Consider the following 13943-nt stretch of genomic DNA (forward strand, 5'->3'; position numbering starts at 1 on the left):
ATAAATACAATGCTAAAAAAGCAATATTTTGACAGTATTTCCTTTTCATGTAATAAGTTTGAGTTATATATTTACTTTCTCTTGAAATTTTAATTGTTAATTTGATTACTGCCATGTTTATTCTGTATCCTTAAAATTACACCCAACTCATACACCATATAGAACCACATGTATAAATATATATAGTGTGATTATAAAGTAATAAAATTGTATTCTTGTGTAACCAGAAAAGAAAGGGAAAATGGGATTGTAGAGTTTACAAACCAACCAACTGAAGTTAAATAAACCAATTGAAGCTTATGAAATTCTCAGCACAAAGATAGGCCTGACTTATTTTTTCTTCTTTTTCAAAGTAGCCCTTGGATGTCTAGATAGCATTCCCATCAACCACTGTTTAGCTTTGTCAAAATAAAGGATTTTCCAGGGTACCTCAAAATAAGATGTACTTTCATTTGAGGTTATCTAATAAACACACAGATCACGGTTCCCTTCAGAGTTATACAAAAGAAAGGAAATTTGTTACATGTATGAAAAAGGAATCCAAAAGGAGCAAGTTTTTCCTACAGAATTTTCATAGAAATTCCAACAATCTCATAGGGAACAGACAAAAGCACAAATAAGAATACATGTTAATATATATACTTTTTTCTTCAGGGTGTTTTGTTTTTGTTTGTTTGTTTGCTCTAACAGGAGGAATCTTCTTCATGTGGCATCTTGTTTCCTAAAGGGAAAATATAAGTTAAGGGAACTCCTTAAGACAAAAAGTCTGGTCAATAAATGAAGGTTCAGGGCCTGCCTGGTGGCGCAGGCAGTTGAGCATCATGCTGTGAAGCTGTCCGCAGCCTCTGCCACATGGGTTCGATGCCGGCTGGAGAGGGTCCCGCATGGTGTGGCAGACATCTCCTGTCACGCCCGCTGCTTCCCTCAGCAGTGTATTTCATCAGTCTGCCTGTTCTGTTCCCTGCTCTGTCTCTGGTGAATACTCTCACCCTCCCGTGCATGTGGCCTGTACCCCGGTTGTTGTGTAAATGAATAAATAAATCTTTAAAAATAAATAAATGAAGGGTTCAAAGATTTTCATGCAGTGATTTTAAAACAAATGATCCATGACATATAGTAAAAGATCTCCAAGAAATCTTACTACATGAAAAAGTAAAACAGCAAATCTACAATAGGTACAAATTATATACATTTATTTTTTTAATAATTTTAAATAACACTCTTGTATAAATTCTTTCATATATTCAAATCATACACAAATTAGAAATGCATAATGAAGCCTAGGACAGCATATGTATGAGACACGTTTTTAAAATTTGTGTTAGAATTTTAGTGACATAAATACAAGTTTAATGTTTCAGACACAATCCCAAATTGCTTGGGTTGAAATTTTACAAGTTACAGAGTGCTTATGCCTAGGATTAAAACTCAGCTTTCAATCATTTAACTTTTGGAACAAGATCTGAAGCACTGGGCTCACTTTCAGGCCATGTTGCAGTTATTGCATATGCATACAAGTAACAAGGAAGATCCCTAGCTGCCTTTGAACAAGCATCATTTAACCACTGGCATTTCAATAATCCATAACCTTTATTCCACTTGATAGTATATTTGACTTCTTCAGGTGAATCGGTGTGTTCTTCCTGCTTTTCCCCTTGGCATAGTCATTGGCTCAGGGTTAAAGAGAGAACTTGCATTCATTTTTCATTACTCCCCTGCACACACCAAACTCATTTTACCTCCTAAATGCCTTAATATCAAGAAGATCATAACACACCAAAGGATCTTTGTGGGTGAATTCAGAATGCTTTCCTTGTTCTAACAGCTTTTACTGGGTTGCTTTTTTCTTCTCTTAACTTTTTGCCAGAGAATAGTATAAATTCACCCCCCATCCACATATTTCAAAATATAAGAACCAGGGAATGTTCATTATCAGTGGTGTTATATTTACTATATGGCCTACAAAAAAAATTAGGACTAAGGTGAATGATCTAATAACCCAGTCCCAGTTGAGGCTGACAGCATTAAGTACTATTTCTTTATTTCTCTTCCTCCAAAACAGCACAAGAAGGGCTAAATGTCCTGAAGGCACTCAGCTGACCAAAGTGAACTCTGGGTCAGCGAGTGTTGCTTTAACGGTCAATTTTCTTGGGAATACTGGGGCTAGAGAATAGCCATGCAATTTGAGGCTTATCCCCCCAAAAATCTCTCTTCTCTCATTCCATGTCTGTTCTGTTCTCCTCTCTTAAAATTCAGGTACCCCTAAAAGTAACACATTAAGTCCATAGGACCTTAGTATAAACGAGGTTTAGTTTTTATTATCCTTTTTCTCTACAACTGGAGAAATTCCATTAATAAGAGACCTCTGGGAGCTAAAGGGTGGAGGGAAGGAAGGAGGGGCAAGTAAAGGAGGACAACATATCTAGCTACACTACTTAGGTTGTCAGAAATGCACAAGGGCTCACTGAAATGAATTAATGAAAATAAAAGTATCATTAAATAGCAGTACCTGTTATTTATCAATAAGATTCACACTAATCTTACCTTATTTGAAAATAAACACATTTCTAGTCTTTAGACCAAAAAAATTCTTCCAGTAGCAGGTCTGCTAAAGGATTGATGGGATCCTGTGCTGAATGCCATGGTTCATGGGGGATCATGCCTTTAGAGGAATGAATGCTATGTAACGCATTCCATACTGGTTTCCTAGTTTGATTTTGGTGGTAAACCACTTCATGATTGATTGATATTTTAGAGCAAAATTATTTCCACCTGTAAAAAGCAGAGGACACTAAAGAATATTATTTAAAACAAAATTTAAGGCCTTAACTTTTTTCCCCACTGGGAAAAATTAAGAATATGACCTGGGAGCTGTTAGGTGTTTAAAGGTAAACAGGTTTTGTAAGTCAATCTCTGCAGTACCTTTTAAGGTCTGTGTCAGAAAATCCCTACGTGGCCAGAATCCAGACTACTGGCGTGGCTCTTAGACCCTAACAGCACTCCTATTTCTCTACTGGTTTAACTGCTATTGAACCAACGTTTATTTTTCACCATCCTCAGTGCCTGACTTTGAGAGCGTAGAGTTCTAGGAGAGGGTCTGCCACTTCCCACAATTCATTGGAAGCGCAGTGCACCATCTGTATACACATATGTGGCAGCCGCTGGGGAAAGCAGGAATCCCCTCCCAACTTGTAAGGATTAATTCACTCTAATGAAACTGGTAGCTTTGTTTTCTTATCACCAATACTGGCTTCAGATAGTAATCCTCCTGTGTTCATTCCACAAAGCCCTTCAAGCTGTGTGGCCCTGGATTGCACCTTGTATTTACAAAAAATAGAAACATTCACAGATGGGACTCTCTCTTCTAGCCTCCTGTATCCATGACTTGGAAATTTCTACATCAGCAGAATTGAAAGAATGTGAGCTTCAGGGTTAGGAGTCCTGATGTCAAGCCTAATGACATATTGCATTGCCTTGAACAAGACATTTAACCTCCCCTACAAAATGGATAATTACTTCCTCAGGGGGCTATGGTGAGGAACAAGGGATGTACATATGGCAAGGCGCTTTACAAACTGCAGTTACTGATTTTAATGTCATGTAATACAGAGTAATCTCTACTCTCACAAGCAATGGCGAAGAATATGGATTCCCTCGGGTTACCAGAAAGAGATTATATGTCTGTACATCCTCCAGAACATCATCTCCAAACCCCAAGAATGACATAGGGGTCTCCTATAGAGGGAACACCAAATTCCAGATCTTTCTCTGAAGAAGTCAGACAGAGTTGTCAACTTGGATTTCTTAGGTCTACTGTACTAAGTCTTTGCTTTTGTCCTAACCACTTGATAGTTTGCTGTTCTTCCTAGTAAATATCTATATTTGACTTCTGGCTACTTTTTCTGACTTACTTCATCCACTACGTGTCACTATCATAAGAGATGAGGGCAATGATAGATGGACTCTAGGGAAAAACTACATCTAAAAGTAAGGACTAACCACACCCACGCAACTACCCCTCTAATGGGACAAGAAGAGAGGAGGACTGCAGCACTGCAGGTGGCGGCACGTGCCCCGTGACGCGAGTGAGAGGCTAGCAGATGTTGGAGATATTCTGGTGGGCAAGAATAAAAGTATTTCACAGGACAGGCACAAAAATGGGGAATCCCAAGTGATATGATGGCTTTTCTTTTGGAACTAAAATACTTCTAATTCCTTTGGAAGACTATCTTTTAAATTAAAAAAAAAAAAAAACCTCTTCCTTTGATAAAGGTATGCTCTACATCACTATGTAAAATGTATAGAGTGGCTAATGTTTATAGGTGAGTAGTTTGGAGAGTACAGCCTGTGTCCCAGCTTGACTATGACCGATTAAAAATCTATTGCTTGAGTCTAGAGTAAGTCAAAGTACATATTACTCTACTTTTAGATTGAGAAAGGGAAGGAAAGATTAGAAACATTCAATATTTTATAAATTTCAACAATGTCCAAATAGGAACTAAAAATGACTGATGCTCACCAGAGTCCCAGCTCTAGCAATATTGCCTCTATTTTACAGTATTTTAACCAATTCCCATATTTTCTTTTTACACCATTAGCTGCTGTACAAATAAATTCTAGAGGATAAAATATGACATGATTTTTTTTTACAAATAGATACAAATGCAATGTTGACCAGATATGCTACATTAACTATATACACCTTATTTCTCTAAAGGCAGGAACAGTCCTTATTTTTAGACAACTTATCATTTTACACTGAGATCCTAAGGAGGACCATCAGCTTCCTGCTCTCAGACACTGCCTTCCTCTCTCTGTCATTAGAAGCTTATCCTGTGCTTTAATCCTACCATTCAGCAAAAATTCTAGAAGTGAAAATCAAGTCCTGCAGATCTTCTTGGATCTCTTCTGTCCCTATTGTAAAAACAATCAAGATTGTTCACTGCAATACAGAGCAGACATCAGCTTTTCCTCAATGATGTCCTCTGGACAATACAATGAGTATCATCCCCTACCCCCCTTAAAAACAAATGTTTCAGGAATGGAGAGGAAGTCTTCTGGGAGTCTCTTGCCCTCCACATCTATCATCCTGTTTCCTCTGGTTCGGTGAACACTTCCCCAGGAATCTGTTTGGAGGTGGATTTGGGCTGCACTACAGAGCTCAGCCTTTCTATACTCCCACGTGGTTTGGTACAAAAATATACTTTTCTTCAAGTCCTCACTGACAGTGAATGCTTCAGCTCTTCATTGGAAAACTAAGAGCAACAGGCCAAGTACATTACAAATTTACACCTGAAAATTTTGGATGTGCTACAGGCCTTTGCTTTCTCAGCAACCTCTATCCAGGCTTTGTTTGGCCAGGAGCTGATGCTGCCTTAGCCAGCACTCAGTCTGACAGGCCAGGAGTGAAGTTCTGGCTTCTTAGGCTTTGTAGTTATGTATGGGCGTCGTCAGGGTCAGCTGCCCATTGGGAGCCACCTCATTGCCATCATCTTCCAACAACCCTGACACATCTGCATTGGGAATGCTGTCATGGTAGCTGCTGAAGCTGATATTGTCTTCTTTCAGCTCGATGGTCCAAAAGGGGGCATTGAGCTTGCGGTTTTGGTACTCCCGGTACATGTAGACGGCCCCCACAAATCCCATCAGCAGCACCACCACAATGATGATGACTGTCAAAATGATGATGTTAAATTGGGTCCATGATACATCAGCTAGAGCTGATGTGCTGTTTTCAGAAGAGCTTACTGGAAAGATAGTCTGCAGGGTTGTGGGGATAAATGTACTATTTATAACAGGGGTGGGCACTGATGTGGTCAAAGAGGCATTGGAAACCAAAATGGTAGAACCTTCAGGTGTTGGAACAATAACTTCTGAAAATAAAAACAGAGAATGAAATGTAAAAGACAAAATTATCTAGTTTTAAGAAACAATAAAAGAAATACACATGGGAGTGGAAGTTGATATGGGATGTTGACATGACCTTCTGCTCTAAGGTAATATGAGTTAAAAATAACTGCAAAGAGATATAGTGAAAAGAATCAGGTCTAGAAAGGTGGGCTGTTACATTCATGACTCTTCTCCAAAATGTAGAATAGCTATATTAAAATCTTTGGGAAAATTCTAATATTGGAAATTCTAATATCGATCCTTCTTTACTCTTGAATAGATTCATACAAAGTCCCACAAAGACAGTAAAAATGTCACTACTGAGTTCTAAATCACTTGGTTAAAAGTGACAGGGATAAATGACAATCATTTGAAGTAAAATAAGTTCAACAATCTGACGGCATTTCATAAAGGTAAAATTCTCTTCAAGGAAACAAAGTTAAAATAGAAAAATTGTATTTTCAGTTACTTCTGAAAAACACAATGTAAATGTTCAAAACTGATGTCAACTAAAAGAAAACAGCTTTCTTTTAATTGTTGTGAATCTTCATTTGTGTAGATTGTAGCAATTTCATAATTAAAGTATTAGACCTTGTACTTCTAATACAGCATAGATACGTGGAAATATCTAAGACTTTGGAAGCAAAAAGAACTGTGTGGCTAGAAACTGGAAAGCCAATCTTCTGAAACCTGAGGCTCCTTATCTATAAAATGGGAATATATACTTTTCAAAGTTCTTGGGAAAGATTGAATGAGATAATGTACTGTGCACTATCACTTTTAACGTCTACAGTGCTTGGTACATTGTAGACACTCAATGAAATTATTACTATTATTACTATTACCACAGTTAGCCATATCAATCTATCCTAAAAGGAGACATGCTTTACATTACCTAATAAGTAATATGAAAAAATCATCACAGTCCTGTATGCCTCTAATTGGGAAAGAGAATTGAGTGACAGGATCTCCAGGCTAGAAACAGGGTTCAATCTGTTTATTTAAGCCTTGATCACAAAAGAATAAGGATATCAAGAAAATGACAAAAGGAGGCAAACCTGTCACAGATCAACTTTCCATCAACCCAGTATTCAACATTCTTTAGATTATCAAAAAGTAGTTTCCAGAAGGGCAGAGTCTAACCTGTCTGACCTAAGAAAGCCTGAATATCCCTAACTTATCCTGAGTATCTAATCATTCAGTTTTACCTAAACTCTTATAGTACTCACTGAACTTCTCTGAAAGAAATATTTTGCCATAGGACTAACATTATCTCTTAAAAATCAAAAGGATTATTATTACTTTTTCCTTTGTTACACATGGGAAAAACTTAGGCTCAAAGTTAGGATTAGATACTAGAGTGATCTCTTCTGATTCTCAGCTAGAACTTCTAATCTGAAAAAGGCCTTTGATGATTACTGGAAGCAATGAGAATACAGGAAGTAAAGAATAAAAGAAATGATAGGACTTTTAAATTATTAACAGAAAAATAAAAATAGATGAAGAGAAAATGTAAGAACAATGACTTTGTCTTGGTCCTCATTGACTTTGGAGCATCAGGAGAGCAGCGGGAATGGAAGGAAATTTCTTTAGGCAAATATCTATCAAAATCTATTTCCAGAAAACTCCTCTGGTGGGCTTGGAGGGTTTTACAAAGGTAAAGGTAGCTGTCCTGAAATTTTCATTGCTAGGTTTAGAAATTAAACTTATAACCTTAGGTGAAGCTTTACCTTTCTTGATGCAATTTCCCTCGAGGTCTCGAACATAACCTTCTAGGCAGTTCTCACACCAAAATCCAGTGGTGTTATGGAGACAGTTGATGCATTCACCACTCTCAGGCTTACAGATTTTTGGAGTTTTAATGCGGTCCACGTGGCCATGGCATTGGCACTTTATACAAATGCTGTCAGAATTGTAATAGCCATTTTCACATTTATTGCAGTTCTGGCCTGTGTAGCCATCTTTACACTGGACACATTTAGGTTCTAATTCACCCAATTCTGAAAGAGAGAGAACAGCACAATAAATTAGTATATTCTCAAGCTACAATAAAAAATGCAAAACAACTACTACCCTTCAAGAAGTTCATTAAATTCTCCCTACTATTGCCGCTCAAACTTAAGAGACATGGAATCAAACTAATAATCTACATCTTATTTACTAATTGTCCAGTTTATATTGAGAATGATGAACCCTTTGAAATAACCTATTCTTGTAGTGAATGAAAGAAATATGCTGACACAAGAAATCTGACTAATGGTGAGGGAAAGCCACTCATTTTAAAAATCTTTTCCTCATTATGATAGATTAAAATATACATGGCTTTAACAGAAATTTCCTCCATCCCTCCCACTTATGTTGATCTTAACTTCCTATTTACAATCCAAATTACTAGTGTGATCTCAACTAAGTAACTAAACTCTCAGCCTCAGTTTTCCATGTTTAAAGTGAAGGAGAGATAAAAGATGATAAAAGATAAAAGATGACAGTGAATGAATCAGAAAGTCAGGCAAACAATGGTATGCAAAAAAAGTACTAACAAAAAGGTGTGTTTCTTATTCTCAAAAACTCTCACTCTACAATTTACAGCATTGTGTTTCAACACACTATAGCAACAAAAACTAATGTGAAAAATGACTAGTGAAAATAGACTGAGGATTAAAATCAGGAGTTGTGAAAATCTTCATGTGAGGCCACAGACCTCAACGTCAAGACATGACATTCAAAGGTCCCGCCTCATATTTTACATATCTCTTATACTTTATTTTGACATTCTTACTAGATGCAAACCAGCTACTTTAACATTCCTGGACTTTTATTCATTTTGGTTTCTTTATCTGAAATAGCCTTCGTTTGCTTGATCAACTTCTCAATGATAATCTTCATCACAAGACTCAGTTGATGCTACCTTCTCTCCTAAGTTTTTGTTGATATCCCCCCATTCCAAATAGCATAACTCTCCCTTCTTTGTGCATTCACTTAGATCTATAATACTGTGTTGTGTGTATCTGTGTGTTGGTCTCTCCATTAGAAACTGTGAGCTCCAAGAACATCAAACTAAGTCAGCTGGGCACTTCCCATTCCCAGCCTGCAGTGCCAGTTCAGTACAAGCTCCCGAACTGGTTAGGACCCTGTTTAGTCTTCGACTATGGTGTCCCGTTCATCTCTACGTGGATCCATTACTGGTTGTCCAAATCTGCACTTGTCACAGCTCAGTTCAGTTATCACCTTATCTGTTAAGACTTTCCTATGCCTCCCAGTAGCACAGTTTCTTTGCTTCTCCAAACTCTCATGACTCCAATCACTCTACCCTGAGTTAGGCTATCTTCCTTTTTACAACACGAGTTCCTTTTTACAACATGGTTACTTCCCTTTTAATAGTTCAGAGCACCTAGACTAAAGCTTTGCATCTAGTAAATGGTTAGTGTGTTTATAAGATGTGTCTAAATGCCTGTTTAAAAGCCAACTGAATCAAAACAACAATGAAATATCACCTGTCAGAATGGCTGTCCTCCAAAGACAAGAAACAAGTGTTAGAGAGGATGTGGAGAAGAGACTTGTGTCTAGAATATATAAAGAACTCTTTCAACTCAATGATAAAAACACAAATTACCCAATTCAAAAATGGGCAGAGGATCTGAAAAGACATTTATTTTTTTTTTAATATTAAATTTTATTTTTATATTCCCCCATACAATTGCAAACGCCCCATTCTGACCCCAATCCTTCCCCTCCCGCCCCCCAACCCCCAAAAAGTGTCTCTGGTTCATAGTTTTTTGTTGATTTTGATTTTCACTTTCTTATATTCATTTTCCTGGTCCCTTATTTAAGTTTTCTAGATTCCTGCTATGAGTGAGACCATCCGGTATTTTTCTTTTTCTTTTTGGCTTATTTCGCTGAGCATGATCCCTTCCAGCGCCATCCATGTTGCTGCAAATTGCATGTGTTTATCTTTTTTGAATGCTGAGTAATATTCCATGGTATATATGTACCACATCTTCTTGATCCAGTCATCTATTTTTGGGCATTTGGGTTGTTTCCAAAGCTTAGCTATTGTAAACAGTGCTGCTATAAACATAGGGGTGCAGGTGCTCTTTGGAATTGATGTAAAAAGACATTTCTTTAAAGAATATATGTAAGTGGCCAATAAACACATAATTAGGCATCAGGGAGATGCAAATTAAAACCACAGTGTCATACCACTTCACATCCATTAGGATGGCTATAATATTAAAAGATAATAATAATAATAATAATAATAATTGGTGCGGATGTGAGAATTTGGAACCCTCAAACAATGTCAGTGAGAATAAAATGGCATACTTACTTTGGAAAACAGTCTGATAATTCTTCAAAGGTTAAATAAAGTCACTATATGACCCAGCAATTCTACTCCTAAGTTTATACCCAAGATAAATGAAAACCTATGTCCATACAAAAACATGAACACAGATGTTCACAGCAGCATTATTCACAATGACCAAAAAGTAGAAACGACCTAAATATCCATCAACAGATGGATAAATAAAATTTGGTACATCCATAAAATGGAAAGATATTTGACAGTTAAAATGAATAAAATATTTTTAAGTGTTACAATATGGATGAGCCTTGAAAAATATTATGCTCAGGAAGAGAAGCCAGATATCTACAAAAGGTCACATATTGTATGACTTCATTTATATAAATGTTCAGAATAAGTCAGTCCATAGAAAGGAAAAAGTAGGTTAGAGGAAAAAGGAGTGGCTGCTAATTGATTCAGGGTTGGTGTGTCTGTTTTGGGTAGGGGGTGTAATGAGATGTTTGTGATGATGGTTACACATCACAAATATACTAAAGGCCACTGAACTGTATACCTGAAATAAGTAAATTGTATGACATTTTAATAATAACTCAATAAAGTCAAAAACTTTGTATCTTTAAAATTAGACCTCACAAAAGGAAGGAAAGAAGGAATCTAAAACAGAACCACCCAGCTACACATCTTGCAAATTCTGAACTGAAACTATGTGAGATAAAAAATGTTTTAGTGTTTCAAACTACTAAATTTTATGGTAATTGGTTATGCAGTAATAGATCATTAATATATCAGGAAGAAATGAGAGTTAGTTGTATTTGTAAGATTACTGCATAGATACAATTAGTCACGATTCTTAAGTAACTAGAAAGAACAAATTAGTGACTAATTAGCGATGTTACTTTGAAATAGGTGAGCAATTTATGTCCAAATTGAAAGTTTCTCATTTCCTTAGTTTTGAAGTGTTTTTATGAATTCATTATATTGCTTTTCAGACATTTTAAATCTCATGTCACATATGTATTTGAAATTTATGGCAAATTTCTAAAAGGAAAAACTTTGCTGCTTTTTTTTTTTTTTTTAAAGATTTATTTATTTATTTATTCAAGCACTGGGTGCCGTCAGAAGTGCGGGAGGGTGAGAGAATTCACCAGAGCCAGAGTGGAGAACAGAACAGGCAGACCGACAAGGTACACTGCTGAGGGGAGGAGTGGGCACTGTAGGAGAGGTCTGCGCGCCTTGTGGGACCCTCGCCCATGACCAGGGATCAAATCGGTACTGCAGAGGCTGCGGGCAGCTTCGCAGCCCAGCGCTCAACTGCTGCGCCACCAGGGGAGGCTCAACTTTGCTGTTTTTATAACTTCCTTACACCTATAAGATCCAGAACTTTGTTTATTAACACAATTTCTACCTATCAGTAACTCCTTGACTGATTTTCCCCTCTCAAACACAGACAAATTCCTTACTCATGATACAGCTGCCTGTAGATGTCACTGCTGAGCAAGGGCAGCGAAGACATTCTTTCTTGGTGTCAGAACTCTGATAAAATCCTTCTTTGCATTCTTCACAATGATCTCCTTTGCTATTTTCTTGGCAATTTAAGCAAGCACCTAGAAAAAGCAATTTTTGTTTTAATTTAGAGATTTTTACTTCAAAAAAGTCATGCCAGTAATTAAAAGCCCTTGAGCGTTAACCAGAAAATATTATCCAGCAGCAATTCGACAGAATTCATTTTCACCCCGCCTTCTTTCCTCTCTGGCCATGTCTGTGAGTTCTGTGTTCCTTACTAGATTGTAAACTCTTTAGGGAAAGACTGAGTACATGAGGAGAGTCATTAAGAAGCCCTAGTTGTTTGATTGGGTAAGCACTTAAAGCAGGCCAATATTTGTAAAAAAAATAAAATAAAAACAATCTTAAGATTTGTTTAAACAAGGATACACTATTTTCACAGTTGGGATACCACAGTTAAATAAATGAAATAGACGTAAATCTAAAAGGTGCTTATTGACAAAAGCAAACTTCAGAATGATACATACAGAAGGAAAATACTTATTTGTAAAACTTTGCAAAACACATTAAACAATACTGAGCAAATGGATACATAATATAAACAAATACAAACACTAAATACATACATCTGCAGCAAATTTTAAATGTGAGCTGAGGCAAAAGGAGAGAAAGTGAGGCTGTGGAATAAAATGGTTTGACATTTGCAGCAAAATTTGGAAAATTCAAATGAATGAAAATGTTATTAACATATTAACATTAATAATGTCAAGTCTCAATTCTTAATTACAACAGAATATCCACAAACTTTATGAACTTATTATGAAAGATACCTTCAAAAGTTATCTGAACATTTAAATTAAATCAAACTTGCATGTATCATCACTTTTAATCCTATAATTTTTAAAGGCCTAACAGTATTAGTGATGCTTTTCACTTATATAATAAGATACGGTGTTCTCATCCAGTGATACTTAAGTACTGATTTCTTTCCAGATTTTATATCTTGATCCCTTGAGAGCTGTATAGCTATGTGACAATAAAAGCAACTGAAAAATACATAGTAGGATTTTGGCTCCAAAAATAATCTTAAATGTCAAAGTGCTCTGCAGGTTGAAAAAGTCAAAACCTACAGTATGTATAAAATATATCCCGTCACTCTCTCCCCAGTAAAAATGTCCAGTGGAAATAATTTTTAAGAAAATAGTTCTAAGTTCTAAACTTAAATGTAAAATAGTCCTCAAAAAAATTAATAGCACTATAACAGAATATGGGTGCATGGGGCAAGATGTGTTCCAATGATACACCATTTGCATGTGATTAATGTGCAAGAAAATGCCATGTTGCTGCTTTTATTAAAATATGGCAAATATATATAGAAGGAATATAGGGGAACTAAATAAGGGATCAGGAGAAAAAAATAACAATAATAATAATTTTTAAAAATCTAGCAGGCAACCATAAATAAGAGACGTTCTGCAAGGGAGGGAGAGGAAAAGGGATCAAAATAGGAGAGAAGAGCACAAGGGACTATGGAGAAGCTCACGGGCAAACTGGTGGTGGTAATTTTATGGGGAATACACAATGATGTAAAAGATATAAATAAAAAATAAATTTAAAAAATGGCAAATATAAATATTTCTAAAACTTCATTCCTACAATATTACTGGGCTTTCACAATTATTGATAATTATTTGGGAGCACCCTGAGGTACTCCAGCAAAGGAAGTTCTATAGAGCTGATCAAAGAGGAACAGAAAACTGGGGAAATGTGATAACCTAAACTCTCTCTACAGGACAGAGGCAAACTTTAACCTGTCAAACAGAAAGAAGACAAAGCTTAAGTGGACAAGGGAGACAGCAAGAGGTAAGGTCAGAGAGAAGGGCAGGAGCCAAAAATTGTAAAGCCATGTAGGCACAGAGACAGGCTTGACTTTTGTTCTAAGAGGGATGGGAAGTCACTAGAGGATTTAAGCACGGGAGTGACATGGCTTACACTGTTCAAGTATCATTCTGGTTGTTATGTGGAGACTGGGCTGTGTCAAGGCTGTAGGGGTCAGGGGTTAGAGGGCAAGAGGGGCGGCAGAAGGATCAGATGAGAGAGGGTCAAAGTAGTTCAGAGAGATGACAGTGGTGTACACAAGGATGATAGTAGTGGAAGTTATGGACATTGGTCAGATTCAGGATGTGTTTTGAAAATTGGGCTGACAGAACTTCTGACAGATTGGGTATCAGAAAAGAAAAGAAACTAA

General features: G+C 36.7%; 1 protein-coding gene across 1 annotated transcript in view; it reads right to left on the bottom strand.

The window, feature by feature from the left end:
• Positions 1–1176: 1176 nt before the first annotated feature.
• Positions 1177–13943, bottom strand: part of MEGF9 (multiple EGF like domains 9) — an 84044-nt gene continuing 71277 nt past the window's right edge. Inside the window, exons 4-6 of the mRNA XM_037493352.2 lie at positions 11653–11796; positions 7620–7889; positions 1177–5873 (exon numbers count right to left, since the gene is read on the bottom strand). Coding sequence (XP_037349249.1) covers positions 5422–5873; positions 7620–7889; positions 11653–11796 — 866 coding nt within the window. The 3' untranslated portion in view covers positions 1177–5421. The remainder of the gene's footprint in view (positions 5874–7619; positions 7890–11652; positions 11797–13943) is intronic.

The sequence above is a fragment of the Talpa occidentalis genome, unplaced genomic scaffold (genome assembly GCF_014898055.3).
Source record: "Talpa occidentalis isolate TD23 unplaced genomic scaffold, MPIMG_talOcc4v2.1 talOcc4.7, whole genome shotgun sequence".
Lineage (NCBI taxonomy): Eukaryota > Metazoa > Chordata > Mammalia > Eulipotyphla > Talpidae > Talpa > Talpa occidentalis.